Genomic DNA, 16,982 nt, shown 5'->3' with positions numbered 1-16,982 from the left:
GGTTTAAGAGAACTTAAACTCTGACCTGCCCTTTGAGTTCATAGGACTGTAATGCTTAATGACCTTTTATTTTATTTATTTTTCAAAGGTTGGCTTTTCTTAATGTGGACATAGCTTTAACCACTGAGATGAGTATTACTAAAGGTAGGATGGATTCTTTTTTTCAGTTTGTTTATTTCTTTAAACTGTTGCTTTAGATATTGCCTGAGTCTATGTTATTTATGCTTCAGTGCTGCGTGAAGTTCATTCTTAGGAATGTATGTGCTCTTTTATTACATCTATAATTTTAGCTCATATTTTAGAAGATTCTTCGGCACTTTTTTAATATTTGAAAATTAGGTTTTCTCTTGACTTCTCTATTCTTTCTGTGTACTATAACTGAGGATCCCTGTCTTGGGAAGTGTATGAACTATATATAGGGATATCCTTTTTATTTACATGTATGTGTTTGAACAGAATAAAATAAATGGAATCTATACACATAATAGTTATATGTAACTATAGTTGCTTATAGTATTTTTAAAAACCCTTTAATATTGTTAATATATCCATTCTCTGTAGCATATGAAGTTTGGGTAGGTATATTTAAGTGCATTATTTTAAGTGTATCATTAAATTACTTTCAGCATAAATGATTGCATGCTCATTTAAAGTCTTAAAATCTTCCATAATAATACCCATAACGCATGCTGCATGAGCAAGCATGTCTTAGTTACATAATAGTTTCACTGGTACCTCCTTTGCATTTTTATATAATATACTTGACTTGCATACTGTAGGTTTTATTTCAGCAATATTTTGGACTGACTATTCTTTAAGTGACACATGGTGTTCTTCTAGATTTTTTTATTGTTTGTCTTTTTGCCAGTTTGAAGATCTGAGTGGACTGTCGTTTTTTATCAGCATACTCTGAGTTAATATAAATCTTACCTAAAGCTCATTGGAATCTGAAGAAACTTTTCCAATGGCTATGTTTTCCTGATGCTGAACCTTTTATAGTTGTTTAATAGTTTTGACTGAGGAAAGAAACATCGTCCCATTTTGAACTTACGTGTGATTATCCACTGGAATTAAGACCTGGCAATGTTTGTTTGACTCATTCTTCAGTCTGTGGAGTAGGCTTTTGTCTGAGGGGGTTTTGTCCTTGCAACTGTAATAGATTTCTACCTGCCGCATGTTGTATTCAGTTGGAATTAGAATTTAATTATTCATGGGTTTGTACATACTTGTGTATTAGCAATTTGGAGATGAGATACATAATGCAAATATTAATTTGATTAGTATTTTACTAATGTCGGTATCAACATCATAGTTTTCAAACTTAAGAGTTTAACCTTAAGGGCTTCTATCCTTTTTTTTCCAGAGAGAAGGTCTTCCTTTGTATATTCATTAAAGAAATTACTCCATATAAGAGTACAAGTATACTTTTAGTCAAATGGATCAGGCAGCTTATCAAAATTGCAGTTGTTAGTTTAAAAAATAAGAGGAAAGAGTTAATCTCCAATACAAACTCAAGGAGGGTCCCAGAACACTAAGTGAAATAAATCTTTCCCCCTGGCTGGTTTTATTAATTTCTGTTCCATTCATTGTAATTTCAAAATCTAGTGAGAGAGATAATTTGGTCACTTAAATCCCTTGCATATCAGAAGCTTTGATGCATGTAGCTCAATTACTGATTTATGTGATAATGTATGCAATTACAGAAAGTTATGTAGAAATTAAGGCAATAAAACCTTTAATTACTGGAGATTTTTTGTTTGTTTTTTTTTCTAGGAACTCCTTCTCCAGAAATATGTTTTATACAGAAATTTGATGGCCAGACATACTGTCAAAAGGAAGACGAGATAAATCCAGTAAGTACACCAATGATAGTGTCTCCTGTAAACATATCTAAGGATTAATTATTAATAAACCCACTGGGCCTCCCTTTGATTACATGCGAAAGAGTCTGGTAGCTTACAGCTGAAGTGAATTTCAGCACGTTGTCTCCAGGAATGTATCCAAGTCTCTTCCCTGGTATTTCATGAAGTATTTCATATGTGAAATTTCCTTTCTAATTTGAGGAACAAGCCTAGGACAAAAATAAAGAAGTCGTGGAGCACAATCTTTTTAGTATGTTCCCTTTAGGAGCTGAAAGATAACCATGTGGATTGACTGTGCCAGAATACACCCTTAGTTACTCACTGTGAGATTAGCTGTGATCCAATGACTGAACAATTGTTTCTTTCAAAAACAAAGAGATAATAATCTGAAATGCAGTGTACAATATCTACTTGCATAATGATGGGGTAATAGTTTTACTCTATGGATAATTCTACATTCCCTAATCTAATAATTAGCCTACATTTTAACATATTTACCATGGTTGCTAGCTGGGCCATAAACCTCTGTTCAGTTGAGCAATCAGTTTGCACCTGCATATGATACGGTCATGAAATAATTAGAGACAAACAAGTTCTCTGCTTTTAACTGTGAGTGTTACACCATCTTTAGCACTGTGGATTCACCATTCCAAAGCCCACAGTCTGTATAACCTTATTCCAGTGAAAGAGAGGTGTAAGAGCTAAGCTGTTTCCTAGATGACAAAAGCTACGTTGAAAAAAGACATTTCTACTGGAGTGAATGTTTTTACAGCTCATTATAAAATTGCAAATAAATTTGTCTTAGCTGACAGTGTGGGAAACAGTGAACAAAAATCCAAAAGATGCTGTTATTTCAAAGACTTTTCTCTATAACTTTATTTTGCTCCTTGCATGTCCCGGGGTTGTCTTGACTGAAGTTTATCATGGTTTTCTAAGGATGGAAGGAATGAGGGAAGTGCACATTTGCTCTCTTCCTTTCCACTCTGGGAGCTGATCTGACTAGCCTCTTCCTAACCTAAGTCTTTGGCTTCATAGTTACCAGCAGATTAGCCAGTCTGCAATGCCATTAAGGGATTTTTCCAAGTCTAAGGACAAATACCCTGTACACTAAGGAAAAGGTCAGAAAAGCAGAGAAACCTAGTACTTCTCACCAAATAGTTTGGGTAATCCTTACTAGTTTTTTTGGGAGGAGACCTCTATAGCATGCCACTGGTAGTTTAGTTATGCAAAGCTTGGGGACAGCGTAAAACTTAAATCTTTATTGAATGCTATAAGGAGTGGTATTGGCCTGTCATCTTTGATACCCACATGTGTAGATTGCACCAGTGTGGCTTTTCCAGCCACTCCAAGAGCCAGCATGGAATATGGTTACATAGAAGCTTTCCTTCTACTATGTCTTAAGAAATGATCTTAGGTGAGTACAGCATTTAGATGTGATGTGATATGAGGGTCATGCAGCCTGGACTGGCTGTGATTTTTTTCAGGAAATGTAACATCCATTCCAGTTGTTCCAGAGAGCCTTAGCTATCTTTGTACTTTGGATGGGCTGGGGGAAGGCTTGGGATATGCAGTCCTGTCTTTGATTCCATCATGTAAGAAATTGTAATTAAGAATTTTCTTCCACCAGAAATGCAGTAGACATACATTTTCAACTGACAAGTCATTTTCCTATTCCATGGCTTGTTCAGACAGGTGTCATGATTGTAAGTTTGTGCTTTCAGCTTTTCCATACTTTGTTTTTCTTGCCCTGTTTGGTGAAGTGCGCCTAACAGCTTTTTAGCATTAGTCTGTCTTTGGATCACATCCAGAGTCCCCTCATATAGTTGGCTGTATAAGTGAGTGTTGAAATTAGAAAAATTATTTGGATTTTGCAGGAATTTCCCTACCAAAAACAAGAGGCAGGACAAAAAACCATTCTGGTACTTCCAGTCAGTGGCCACAAATACTATTTGTGTAACTTATATGATTTGAGAAGACCCTTCAACCATTAAGCAATATATGGATTTTGCTTAGAACTTAATTTTTTAGCAGAAAAAATAGCTCCTTTGTCTTCTGAGTTATAAGGGTAGTTCCCTGAGCTTTTAAGAGCAATGTAAAGCAGTCAGAGGGGTTTGATAGCTATTCTGTTATTCTCTTGACCTTGCCTGGTCTCTGTATAATGTTCTGTGTAAATATTCAGGCTGACTCGCCTGAAGGGTGTATTTAAGCAAAGTCAATAACTTTCTGTGAACTATCTCATTGCCATATTTTGGAATTACATGAGTTGATAATTGTTGGACAAATTAAAGAATCTGTTCTGTTCCAGGAAGCCTTTTAGCAGTCCTCCTGCTGGCCAATCTGCACCTGTTACTCTTCAGGTCATTATTAAGATGGTTGATCTTCCTGCCTTCCTAATGTCTTGTGTAAGACAAAAAAGTCATCACTTGGCGCCTGCACCAAGGTGTTCTTTCCCAGAATCTTTCTAGTGCTGTTAATGTCCACTGTATGTCAATGATTTGTTAAAAGGTATAGCCAGTGTGCAGATAGTTCACTAATAATACCCAGTCTTCAGCTCACCAGTGAGAGAACTGTTCTGCAGTTCACTTTCTGCAGTGTCTTTCTTAATCATTCCTAGTTTGCCTTAGACTTTATATAAAGGCTCCTTCTTCTGTAAAAGGTGTATGTATTTTCTGTAAAAAGTGTATAAAGGCTTATATACTTTATAAAGTAGATAAAGGCTCCATTTTCCATACTAGAGGAGATCTCTCCTTTATGTACAAAGGCACGAAAAGCAGATCCAGGCTCTTTGTACTGAAGTGTTGGAATTTGGCACCTGCTGTTGCATTACCCTCGTGCTCTTTCATGTGTTGGCATGTGGCAGCCCTGCCACTTAGAGCTTGCTGATGTGCAGGTCTTGAAGTAATTAAACTATGCTGTTCACAGGGGTATTGAGAGTGGTATACTGAGCTTCACAGTCTCTGGAGCAGCACCCTGTTTTATTTAATGAAAAAAGGGAGTTGTTATCAAAGAAAGATTAAAACTGTGAGTTGAAGTTAAAATACCTTGTGTTTTGGTCTTTTGATGTATAAAACATCTTAAGTTTGAAGCATTCATGTCTTAATTGCATGGCTATGTTTTCCTTCTGGGTGAGTGTTATCTTCCACAGTCTTATTTTTCAACATTTTTCTCAAATAGTATAAATAAGAAAAGCAGAATACTTTTGTGATTTATTAGTAATGTATGTAATGATAGAATCTAAAAATTCCATCTCCCAACTCAATTACAGATGGAAGAAGGTAGGCAATTGGTAATAAAACAAACAAACAAAAAAAATTAAATATTTTGTTTGCTAACTTGTTAATTTTTTTTTCTTTAGATACTTCAAGAGGCATACACATCTGACCAGTCTCAGTCTCTACTGCAGTGAGTATAATACATCACACAGGAATTTCAGTCAGGCATACTGTAATTAAACAATTCCATTATACATCTATTTGTATGTTATTTTATTCCCAGTGTACTATTTAGAAACAGTTTTCTTGTTTGCTTAGTGAAGGATATATATTTATGTCACAGGTAGTTCTATGTTCAGTATGTACCTGGATTTATTTATATTGATGATATTACCTTTATTGGTTTAAACCAGCAAGAGTAACAGAACTTGGAGAAAACCATTAGACAAACAAAAATTTATAATAAATAATATTAGACCTTTTGTTCCTCGAAGCTATGGAAGGATTTCAGGAGAAGATGGATTTATAACAGAAACGCAGAAAGAACTAATGAAAAACAAGAAGGGCCATTTTTTCACTTAGAGAATGAATGTGCAAACATAGCTAGTTCCATGTAGGAATTCCAGAAGTCTTATTTGTTGCATGTCCTTGTAAAATAAAAGTATGCCTCTGAAATAACTGCAGCTGTTTTCATGAATAATGGTTAGCACAAAATTACATAAATAAACTCAAAGTACTATAAAAATTTTTGTAAGGTGAGCAGATTACAATTCTTTAAGAACTTTTTATTGTATTACTTAATTCTAGGGGTTGGATAAAGCATTCATCACCTACTGAAAATATTTCTAAGTCTGATTTTTCACTAAATGCTGCAGTAGAAGAACAGCAACTTAATTCTGTAGGTATGTTGTACAAAACTGGAAGTTGTTCTAGCTGTGCCAGAATCATTTGAGAAAATCATTTGAGAAGCTGAAGATGAGTATCCATGTAGATTTATTTTGAATATGATATGTGTACTTTCCAACAATTGTTTAGTTTTTATAGTCATAGACTAGAAGTTCTGGTTTTGTAAGTGTTCTGCTAGGATTGTTTGAAGAGGTAACTGTTTTCTCAATCCAGTGCTATATATCCAGTATAAAATTATTTCATTACCGTGGAATTTTCTGACAAAAGTTACAGGCCACACAAATATACTTAGTACTCAAGTGCCATATGGTTGTGTAAGATAAATAGGTCATTGAGAGTTCCCAAATGTTTCTTACTAACATATCAAAGAATCAGAGACATTTCTAAGAAAGGAGAAACAGAAATGCTACTATTCCCCATGTCTGTATGTTACTTCATGCTACTTTAGTTGTGCCTCCGTTCCTCTGTGCTCCCAGCAGTGCAGGACTGCCCCATCTATTTATTTGTCTTCTGCCTTTACCTTATTTTTGCTAACTCTACAGAAAAACACTCACTTTATTTCTGATGAGGAAATTGCCAGGGAGTCACATGAATGTCAGAACAGAGTGATAGGAGCAGGGGGGTTGGGATCATCCCTTTCCAGAGGCAGTAAGTTATTAGGTTATTTTAGCACTATTGTCTAATTGCATTGTAATTGGAGAGGGCAGGGGATAAGTCTTATCCTGTGGAACGGGTGTTAATACCATCTGCTGACAGTCTTTGGAAAGACAGGCCTCTAAACCACAGTGAAGAAATGTGACAAAATAGCTCTGGGGTATGATTTAGTGGCTAACAGAGCCTGACTAGAAATTTTATTGTCAGTTCCATTTAGGGAACATGACTATAGTAATTTTTAAGGTTTGAAACTTTATGCTTAAACTTAGGAAATAGTGCCATTTTGTAGAGGCAATGAGAACTTTCAGAAGTGAAAAGTAAAACTGAAATATTTGTCTACTCTCCTTAATTTAGATATGAAATTGAATGAATTTCAAAAGGATTCAGAAGAAAAGGCAAGTGTATTTTTACAAGAGAATGTATATAAAATATCATATAATTTATTTAGCATTATAGAGTATTTTACTGAAAAATGTCTGTTTCTTTCATTTTAAAAAGCAAGCACATAGCTGTTGAAACTGTCACTGCTCATTAGGTGAAAACACCTTTAAAGCTAAACTTTATTTTCTGCTTTTTAGGTAAAAACTGTAGTTCCTAAGTTTGCAGAACACAAGGGTAGGAGCACAGCAGTAAAAGGGAAGTGGGGAAGACATCATCATGACACAGAATCTGTAAGGGCTGTTACTTAAGATAAGATAAAGTAATGAAGACTTTTGAGTAGCTTAAAATGTTTCCCACCAATGAAAGTTATGGGAAAGGCATTACATTTGGAAGGTTTCTGAGGAGGAATAGATTATCTGTAACTGTCCTTCTGATTGAGGTAATAGTTGGGGAAAAAGCAACTATTTTTGATAAAATTCACCAAAGGTAGATTTGAGATCAGTATGGCAAATTGTTCATGTCTTGCAGCAAATACCATTGATGACCAGGGCCAAGTATTCTTTGTCTTGGAAACAAGGGGAAAAAACTTGAAATCTCCTAGGCTTTTCTTTTCTAAAAAATATGCAGCTATAAATATAAGCCTGTAATACCAAGTTTATTAAATGAAACATTCTCATTGCACAGAAGTAGTCCAACAGAACAAAATCTAAATGCCTTGAAAAAGAGATTGTCTTTGATTAATAGCCTCTGGAGAATAGGCAGATTGAGTGCATTGAGAATATCTCCAGAGAGGATATTTTAGGAGCCTGGAGAAAGAAGGTTGGAAATAATCACTGCAGTGAATTATACTTTTTGCATATTGGCTGATGTTGGCACTGGCACGATCTGAGTCCTGCAGAAAGATCTTTAGTGAGAGGAACCAAGGGCCACCCCAGACTGATTTGCAGCAAGCGCAGAATGGACACCTTGACAACCAGCAGAGAGTCAGTGAGCGTCTTAATTCTGTGTGTCCCTGGAAACACAAGATAAATCTATAAATTAAGATAGTCTGCATAGAATTCTGACACCACAAAATTAGTCTTGCTGGGTTTTCTTGACCTTGATGACGTAGCAACACTGATTTCTGTTGTGGTCAGTCTGTCAGTAGTGGGGTCAATACTGTTCAACATCTTCAGTTAGTGGCCCGGAAAATGGAACAGAATGCACCCTCAGCAAGTTCAGAGATGGTACTGGGAGGAGTGAGTGATATACCAGATAGTTGTGTTGGCATTCAGAGGGACCTGGACAGATTTGAGAATGGGGCAGAGAGAAATCTCATTCAACAAAGGGAGGTGTGAAGTACTACATCTGGGGAGAAATAACTTCAGGCACCAGTACAACTGGGGATGAGCTGATTGGAAAATAGCTCTGCAGAGAAGGACCTGGGTATCCTGGTGGACCCTCTACTTTGCTCTTGTGAGACCTCACCTGGAGTACTGGAGTCCAGCTCTGGATGCAGGAAAGACATGGACCTGTTGGAGTGGGTCCAGAGGAGGGCCACAAAGATGATCAGAGGGGTGGAGCACCTCTCCTATGATGAGGACAGGCTGAGACAGTTGGGATTGTTCAGCCTGGAAAAGAGGAGGCTCTAGGGAGACTTCATTGCAGCCTTTCACTGCTTAAAAGGGGCTAATAAAAAAGATGGGGACAGACCCTTTCCTTGGGGCCTGTAGTGACAGGACAAGGGCTAATAGTTTTAAAGTAAAAGAGAGTCCATTGAGATTAGATATTATAGGGAAGGAATTTTTTATGATGAGGGTGTTGAAATACTGGAATATGTTTCCCAGAGAGCTGGTAGATGCCCCATCTCTGGAAACATTCAAGGTCTGACTGAGTAGTGTTCTAAGGAACCTGATATACTTGGAAGTGTTCTGGCCCATGGCAGGAGCATTGGACTACAGCCCATTCTGTGATTCTGTGATCTTCCGTATGAGAACAGGCTGATAGAGCCAGAACTGTTGAACCAGAAGAAGAGAATGCTGAGGAGGATCTTACCACTGTGTATGAACATCTGACAGCTAGGAATGAAGATAAGGGACACCGACTTCTCAGTCGTTCCTATTGATAAGGCAAGAGGAAATGGACACAAATTCAAAAGAAATTGTGAAATCTGAAATCCCGTCTGGACACAAAAACATACATTTTAACTGAGAAGGGGTGTCAGACACTGAAACATGTTTCCTAGAGCAGTTGTGCATTCTCCACCTACGTCCTGACTGGACATGGTCCTGGGCAACCTGCTGCAGCTGACATTGCTTGAGCAGCAAGGTCAGACTAGTTGGTCTCAAGAGGCCCCTTCCGCCCTCAAACGTTGTGTGATTCTCTGTGCCTTCTTCCTGTCTCAGTATATTGCAGTAGTCTTCAGCAAAGCACTCTTATAGAAGCTGATAATGTTGATCTCTCTGAAGGCTTAATTCTTCTATAGTGATTCTCTTGCATGTGTATATTGAACAACTGAACTTCTTTTACTCAGAGCTATCAGATACAGTAGTCCATTTAATATTTCTACTCCACCCTTATTATTTATACTGCAGTATTAGTAATTCCCTTTTTGTGTTGTAACATTTGTAAGACACAGGCTGTGACACCCAAAAGCCTACAATTTCTTGATAATTTTCACATTGTTCTCAAACATATAGGAAAAAAGTCCTTGTGTGTCATGATTCACCAACACCAAGGTGATGTGAATGTCCTGCTGGCTGCTGGAGCTGCCAGGCCAGATTTAACCTTGCTCATGTAGTGTGCAAGGAGAAGTAAACATCTAAGGCTTGGCAAAGCCTGGCTCTCTCACTGGCCTTTGATGCAGTACATGTATTAACATATAGTTTCTTTATCCATGGTCAAGTTGGTTTTTTTATGAAACCTCTTCTTGACTTCCCTGTCTACCTGTTTCCTTTGGTGCTAGGTTGTGAATCAGCTGAGGCTGGAATTGACTGTGTCTGTGCTCAGCTGTTACTCAGTGCATGCTTACTGGGTAAGGTGGAGAGGGAGACAAGACATTCTGGGCTGATGCTAGGTCACCAGAATTTGTGCCTGGGTTAAGGAGCACTATGATTTGGGTTTGTACTGCAAATAATTGAGACATGAGAATAGTGGGATTTAAATCAAGTTTTTTGAAGCAGTGTGACCAGTGGAAGAGATTCACAGATGCCAGGACATGGTTGGCATAAGATAATCAACAGCATTATGCTGAAGTGGTACATTTTTTTATGTAGAAACCCCTTTTTAAAATAATTTGCTTGAAGCATAGCTCTTCTGGTGGAAGATGGTCCTGAACCTGTGTTTACCACAGTGTTGATACTTTACTGCTGAACTGCTGACTGAGGGGGAATCCTGTTCCTCATTTGAATGAAACTTAGGTATTTTCAAACCATATTTACCAGGCTGGGATCGACAGAAGAGAGAGCTCCCACTTTTGATTCCAGTCACAGCTGGCTCAGCTTTGCTGCTTCGGCAGCTCCTCTGTTGCTTTTCAACAGACGATTGAAGGTACAGGGATCTTAGGCACAGGGGCTTTTAAGTGTCTTTGCGCATAAGTGGCAGCTGAGGATGGGTTTGGGTTTTAGGGAGGGAAAGTTTAAACTTCTTTTATGTTCTGCAGATTTGAATTATTTGTAGAGAAAGTCCCACAGGATTTTACCAACAGAAATGAGTGCTAAGGAAGTTTAGGCATCTGTATTGGACAGAAGTTTTTTGAACACATCATACGTAGGGTTTGGATTTCAGTTGGCATTTGGGTTTTTAGGATCTTGCAAAATTAATCCTTCGTTGCCTGCCTTCTCCATTAATATAAATGTAAGTTTCACCTGCCCTTTACACTGAGCATTTTTCTTAGGAAGTTTGTAATGTACATACGTGCTGTTTATACCACAGTTCTTCAAGTACAGAAAGTTGTGCCAGTAGAGGGGTTTTATGCAGTTGGTTTATAGTCTGCATACATTAGAGAAGTGGTCTAAAAAGAAAGTGTAGTTCAGTACAGCAAAGTAAAAAATAGTCAGTACTTAAAAAGGAAGAATTACATACAAAGATATAAGACAGGGAACAGCTCTCTGAGGAATAAGTTTTCAACAAAGAAGCAGGGATTTATGTTTACTTACAAACTGAATGTGACTCAATGCTGTCAGATTTCTGCCCTGTTTTACTGTGTGTGAGCTTTATTGAAATCATGTTACCAGTGGTTAAAGGTTTCTTGCACTGCCCCGTATTACCACTTGCTGGCAGCAAGACTCTAAAAATGCATTGAAAGGTATTTTCTTAAGACTAGTATTACTAAGTAAGAGCACTATTATATACAAATGTTATATGGAAAAAAATATGGTTTAGGTTGGTGGAGGCACCATACTTTCTTCTGCAGAACGTTTGAAACAAGGATAGGGAAAAAAATAAAAAACCTATGTCTTGGTATAAAAACAGATGCATGTGTTGAAAGCAACTCAAAGTGGTTAGAAAAACAGAAGCAGTATTACTTTTCCAAGAACAGTTGTGCCTTTGTGTTCTGTACTCAGTGTGGAAACGTAAATATGCAAACTTCTTAGCTTTTGAACTGAAGTTCGTGAGGCACAGATGTTCCACGTTTGTGTGGGATACACATAATCAAAACTCATGTTTTGTAGTTAGTTAGTGAAACTAACTAACTACATGTTTTTTATTATTATGAATATACTAATTTTCATTATTTCTACTTGACAGAAATTTTTAATTACTTTCTTTTAAAGCCTTTTAATACCCTCAGGTCACTGGCAATGACATAGTATCTTTAACAGATCTAGTCTCTCTTGCTCTGGATTTTCACTGCTATGAAAGTCAAGAGCTGAAGTGGTCTACTTTTGAAACTGAGACCTCAGTCTAAGCCTTCCTGCAATTGTGTGAAGGAGGGCTTTGAGTCTTGTAGTTTATGTAAAAATTGATAATAAAATATACATATATATGTATATATGTAGATGACTTCTAAAGTGAATATTAATTAAATGCTTTGTAGAAAAAGTTGTTCCATTATTTTTTGTGAACTTTTTTTTGTTTCAATTTTTAGATTTCACAAAAATTAAGTAATGAAGATCTCTCTCCAGAAATAAGCCTCTGTCTAGATGGCCCTGTGGAAGACGTAACAGTTCTAAATGAACAGGCACCAGAAGATACATTTCAGCATGTTTTAGATGATTGCCACAGAACCTGTGTGACCACTATTGACATTGATAACGTAGTAGAGGAGCATTCCCTTAATAATGATACAAATCTTTCTCTGACATCCCCAAGGAAGATTTTCATGGATGTATTCACTGAACAGAGTATAGAGACTGGTGGATTTGACGGCAGCGCTGTGTTAACATCCCCTGGTGATTCTGAGAGTCTTAAAGTGATAAACCCATTGCCTGACAAGTTAGAGTGTCAGGGTCATGCCTTTTCCACTGATCCATCAGCAGCTGAGAGCAGTGATGCCCTGCCGGTAGAGCTTGTGAGGCCTCTGGATGCTTTGTCAGGATCTGTGTTACAACCTATCACTCCTATGGTGCCAATTGAGAGACAGCTTAACACCGAGGGAGAGCAGCTAAATTCAGAACCCAGCATTCCCCAATTAGATGATGACTGTACACAAATAACAAACATGATGGACCCTCAACTTGCTACAAGTCAGGTGAAAGAAATAAATGCCTTCAGAGGATCCGACTCTCAGAGGACAACAAATGAGCAAGTATATACACTCTTTAATTCATATTTGGAAATCCCTGTTTATCATAAAATGTTTTATAGTAGCCAAATTACTTAGAGATGTGAATCTTAGTAAAGAATAAACTGGCATCAGTAATTTGCATGTTTAAATCACTTAAGTTGTTTTTGTTTTAAAAGTCCAGTAGTGTATTTTCTGCTTTGATATATCCATGTGATGAAAAAGTTCAGCCTGCTGGGACAGGAAATACTGTTAAAGTTAATTCAGTGACTGATGCGGAAGTCTAGAATCAGCATGGGAATTTCAAAAACTCTACGTTCCTACCCCATACAGTTCTATTTTTTCTCCTGGCTATAGTGTGCTGTTTTCTTCTGTCACAGTTCTCACTGCTGTATCATACAAACGCTTTGCAAGTACTATAAAATAAATTCAGCTGTGTCTTTTCTGTAGACTGGAAAGGTTACTCAATGGGGATTTTTTACACATGTGTTTAGAAGTGTATTTATTTGATTTAGTTGTGCTTATGTGAGACTTGATGAAAAAATTAAGGCATGGTTTTATGTCCATGTCCTCCCCTGAAGAAGTCAGTGAATGTATGGATACAGCATGTGATCCTTCTTGTTACGCCTTGTGCTGCAAAGGTGTTCTGGAACAGGTCATTTGTATTCAAATGCAAAAATCTGGAGAGGAGCATGAAAGGAAAGCAATGCCATAATCTCTTCCTGTTTAGATTATAATAAGGGAAAGAGGACAACATATAGGATGTGCATCTTTATGCTACAAAGTGTAATAGGCATCTCTTGTAAACCTGTAATCTGATTGTCTGCTCTGTGTTGTCTTTGAATAATCTGGATCTGCAAATCAATGATCAGTTATGTATAGCCAGCTATTCAAAGTGGGTTTACAACCACTTTGCTTCCCCACAATGGTATAAAGCATCCAAAAACTATGAGTTAATTCTGTCTTTTCATAGCGATATTAACTGAATATCATAGCATGTAATAAAATGTACCACAGATGTGGCAATTTCAAGGTGCTGAAAGGTCTGTCATATAATTGTCTCAGAACTATAGCACTTTACAAAGCTTTTTAAGTGACATGTTGATTTCTGAAATTTGTAGCACAGCTGTGTGAAGCTTTATGTATAGATCTACTCAAAATCACAGTTAAGATTATGAAGCAGAGTCTTGTGGAAATGGGTATCTATAACCTCTTGCTGATTAATACTCAATTTTAGCTTTTTTTTTTTGTGTCTTCACCTGGTGTTCTTGAAGGCAGGAAGTAAGGAGGCAATTTAATGAGAAAAAAAATCCCAGTTAATATGTTAGTAACTGTTGAATTCTAACAGTATATTCTTCACCTTGGTCTTTTCTCATTATTGTTTCTTCTGAGTATTCTTGTTGTGGTGAAACAAGTGCCCTAAAGAGGAGAGCCTGTCCTGTCCTGTAGATGCAGTCAGGGTGCTAGATAGCCCATTTATTTTAGTATGTGATGTCTTATAAAGCAAGCGTGAGGTTTCTTTTCATTGAAATGTTTTCTTCTTCTTCTCTAACCATCAAAAAGTACTGCTGTGATAGTTTTGTAAAGTAACATATTTGATTTTCCCCAAGTACCATAGAATCATTAAGGTTGGAAAAGACTTCTTAAGAACATCAAGTCCAACCATCCAACTGTGAACCACCCTGTTCACCACTAAACCATATCCCCAGGTGCTACATCCACATGTTTTTTGGACACTTCCAGGGATGATGGTTCCACCACTTCCCTAGTCAGCCTGTCAAATGCCTGACCATTCTTTCAGTGAAGAAATCTTTCCTAATATCCAATCTAAACCTGCCCTGGCACAACTTCCGGCCATTTCTTCTCATCCTGTCACTTGTTACCTGGGAGAAGAGGCCAGTCCCCACCTTACTACAATCTCCTTTTAGGTAGTTGCAGAGAGTGATAGGGGCCACCCTCAGCCTCCAGGCTAAACAACCCCATATCCCAGGTTGGTATGCATCATCCCTTGATCCAGGAGGACCACTTCTGGGAAAGCAATTCACCTCTTCAGTAGCTTCTCTGCTAAATATGTCAATTAAAAAAATTAATCAATGAATTCTCCATTTCTGTCAGTATCCCAGGAAAGGACTAACAAGTCCTCCCATGTCATTGAGAAAGAATTTCTATGCATGTGTGTTGAGGGTGTGTCCTAGAAGCTTTCAGCATTACTCAAGTGAGTAATGCACTAATGAGTACCCAGGTTTCAGCAGCTTGAGCGGTACATGACGGCATGTCACACTCACTTGGCTAAAACAGGGAATAAACTCAAGTAACTCAAATTAACTTGCATGGGATGACCTATCTTTAGGCTGGGGTTTCTCTCCATTACTGTTAGGATAAGTCTCTGGTATACACGAATCAATTGCACCCTCTAGGATGAGTAAATCACTCTCATCTTTGAAAGTAACTCTTCCTCTTAGTCAGTAGTGGGGGTAATGAGGATGCCTAGTGACATCTAGTTACCTGGCTTTTAGAAGGCTGAAGGTTAGTAAAGTGAATCTCACCAATAGTGTCTGTAGCTCAGAAATAACTTCTCAGTTAGGAGTCACTGAACTTCGAGTGAAACATGGTTCTTACCCTGTGTCTGTTTCTAGGCTTCTGCAAGGGTGAGATAAGATGGGCCAGCTTAAGACATCTAAAACATTATCTAACTTTTTAGGCCAGGAGCTCATGTCTATAAGAAACTGAAATGAGTCTGTTAAGTCAATTCATATGTCCAGATAACTTTCAGATAGAACAACTTTTGTTTGCTGTCAGCCAGCCGAGATTTATGTTTTAAGTTGTGATTCTGAGTATCCTAATTCTCTTGGCTGTTTCTGTCAGGAGCACATGGTATGGCACACTACTTCAGGGGTGCCTCTCCTATGGCAGCCTTTGTCTCTCTTATCTGTAGAAATCCAGTTATTCACTTAAGCAACACCTCTGTTGTCTGTGAAGACATGTACAATTTATAAGTGTTCTTGGAGCTCTTTTATATACAGCTCTTGTTTTACTGCATGCTTACTGGTTGCTTGTAATATTTCTTTCTTTTTATCACAACCTGTGGGTGATCAGCAGAGAGAGAAAGAAGTAATTCCTGATTACTGGGATGCCACCTCTAGTAAAAAGCAAACTGGTGAGGGACATTCACATTCAGTGGAGCTTACAGCATGTGCAGAAACAGCCCAAACAATATCAAGGTAAGTGAAGAAGTTGAGAGAGACCTCCTCAGGAAGGTACAGAGATTGTGATTGTGTTTCCTCTCATAAAATACTTGAAGAGACTCAGCAGAGAATGTCTCACAGTGGCAGTATAACATGAAACAAACTCAAGGATTTTGAGTATGAGAAATTAATGCATAATATTCTTAATTTTTTAAAAATATTAATGTAATAAATACAGTGCATATAGAATACTCATTTGTCATGCGAATGAGTTTAAAATGATCAAAAAGTAAAGGTTTTACCTTTTATTAAAAGATCTGGAAGTTTGTTTCTCCTCTGATTTACTCTTTATTAAGTACTACCTAAGTTAGCCTGTGTACTTGCATGCTGTTACTTCCTTTTAAAATCAGATACGTTCATATTATTACCTCTACTGTCAACATTGTTTTATAAAGAGAATAATTTTGTTGATTCTAAGCAAATCTCTTGTCAGTAAAATTCAGAAATCTACTTCTAAAGACAAGCAGAATCTAGAAACCAGAATATGGCAAGAAATAATTCTGAATGAGTATACAGAAGCTAATCGGAGAAGCAGGAGAATTGACAACAAACGGAGTAAGATATTTTATGCTGTTTTCATACAGATTATCTTATTATTTGAACAACTATACTGAATCAAATACAATTCATAACCTTACCAATATATTGTGGCATGAATTTCTATCTAAAAGGTGGTAGAAACATTCATTTTAATAATTAAATTATCAATAATTTCCCTCACTTCTGAAAACCTTCATATTAGCAACCTAACAGTTGACTTGTTTGCATAAACTCCTTAAGAATCATGAGTTTTTCAGGATGCAATTTTTATCACAGTGTTTTATATGAAAAAAAATTACAGTGTATTCTGACAAGAAGAGAAATGTTTTCATGCAGAGTGAAAAAGTATATAAACGACACGCATTTATATATCCTTTTGTCATTTAGTGTTCTGTGTGCAACTTCATTCTCAGGGCTGTGCCATCCGCAAGAATTGGCCTCTACAAAACGGTTTATTCTGTTTTGAATGCCTGGTGTT

At 37.3% G+C, this 16,982-nt stretch overlaps 1 protein-coding gene across 8 annotated transcripts in view; it reads left to right on the top strand.

The window, feature by feature from the left end:
- ANKRD31 (ankyrin repeat domain 31) overlaps positions 1-16,982 on the top strand; it is a 61,120-nt gene that overhangs the window by 851 nt on the left and 43,287 nt on the right. For 6 of the 8 annotated variants that reach the window (XM_039384558.1, XM_027710000.2, XM_027710011.2 and 3 more), the window contains exons 2-10: positions 89-144; positions 1,774-1,853; positions 5,218-5,264; positions 5,882-5,976; positions 6,989-7,029; positions 7,213-7,305; positions 12,084-12,743; positions 15,816-15,940; positions 16,398-16,519. In XM_039384558.1, coding sequence (XP_039240492.1) covers positions 89-144; positions 1,774-1,853; positions 5,218-5,264; positions 5,882-5,976; positions 6,989-7,029; positions 7,213-7,305; positions 12,084-12,743; positions 15,816-15,940; positions 16,398-16,519 — 1,319 coding nt within the window. The remainder of the gene's footprint in view (positions 1-88; positions 145-1,773; positions 1,854-5,217; positions 5,265-5,881; positions 5,977-6,988; positions 7,030-7,212; positions 7,306-12,083; positions 12,744-15,815; positions 15,941-16,397; positions 16,520-16,982) is intronic. The other 2 variants (XM_027709998.2, XM_027710001.2) reach the window with 2 other exon arrangements.

Source organism: Pipra filicauda, unplaced genomic scaffold (genome assembly GCF_003945595.2).
Source record: "Pipra filicauda isolate LSUMZ 115617 unplaced genomic scaffold, ASM394559v2 scaffold35_size7292922_pilon, whole genome shotgun sequence".
NCBI lineage: Eukaryota > Metazoa > Chordata > Aves > Passeriformes > Pipridae > Pipra > Pipra filicauda.
This window is presented reverse-complemented; position numbering and strand designations above follow the sequence as displayed.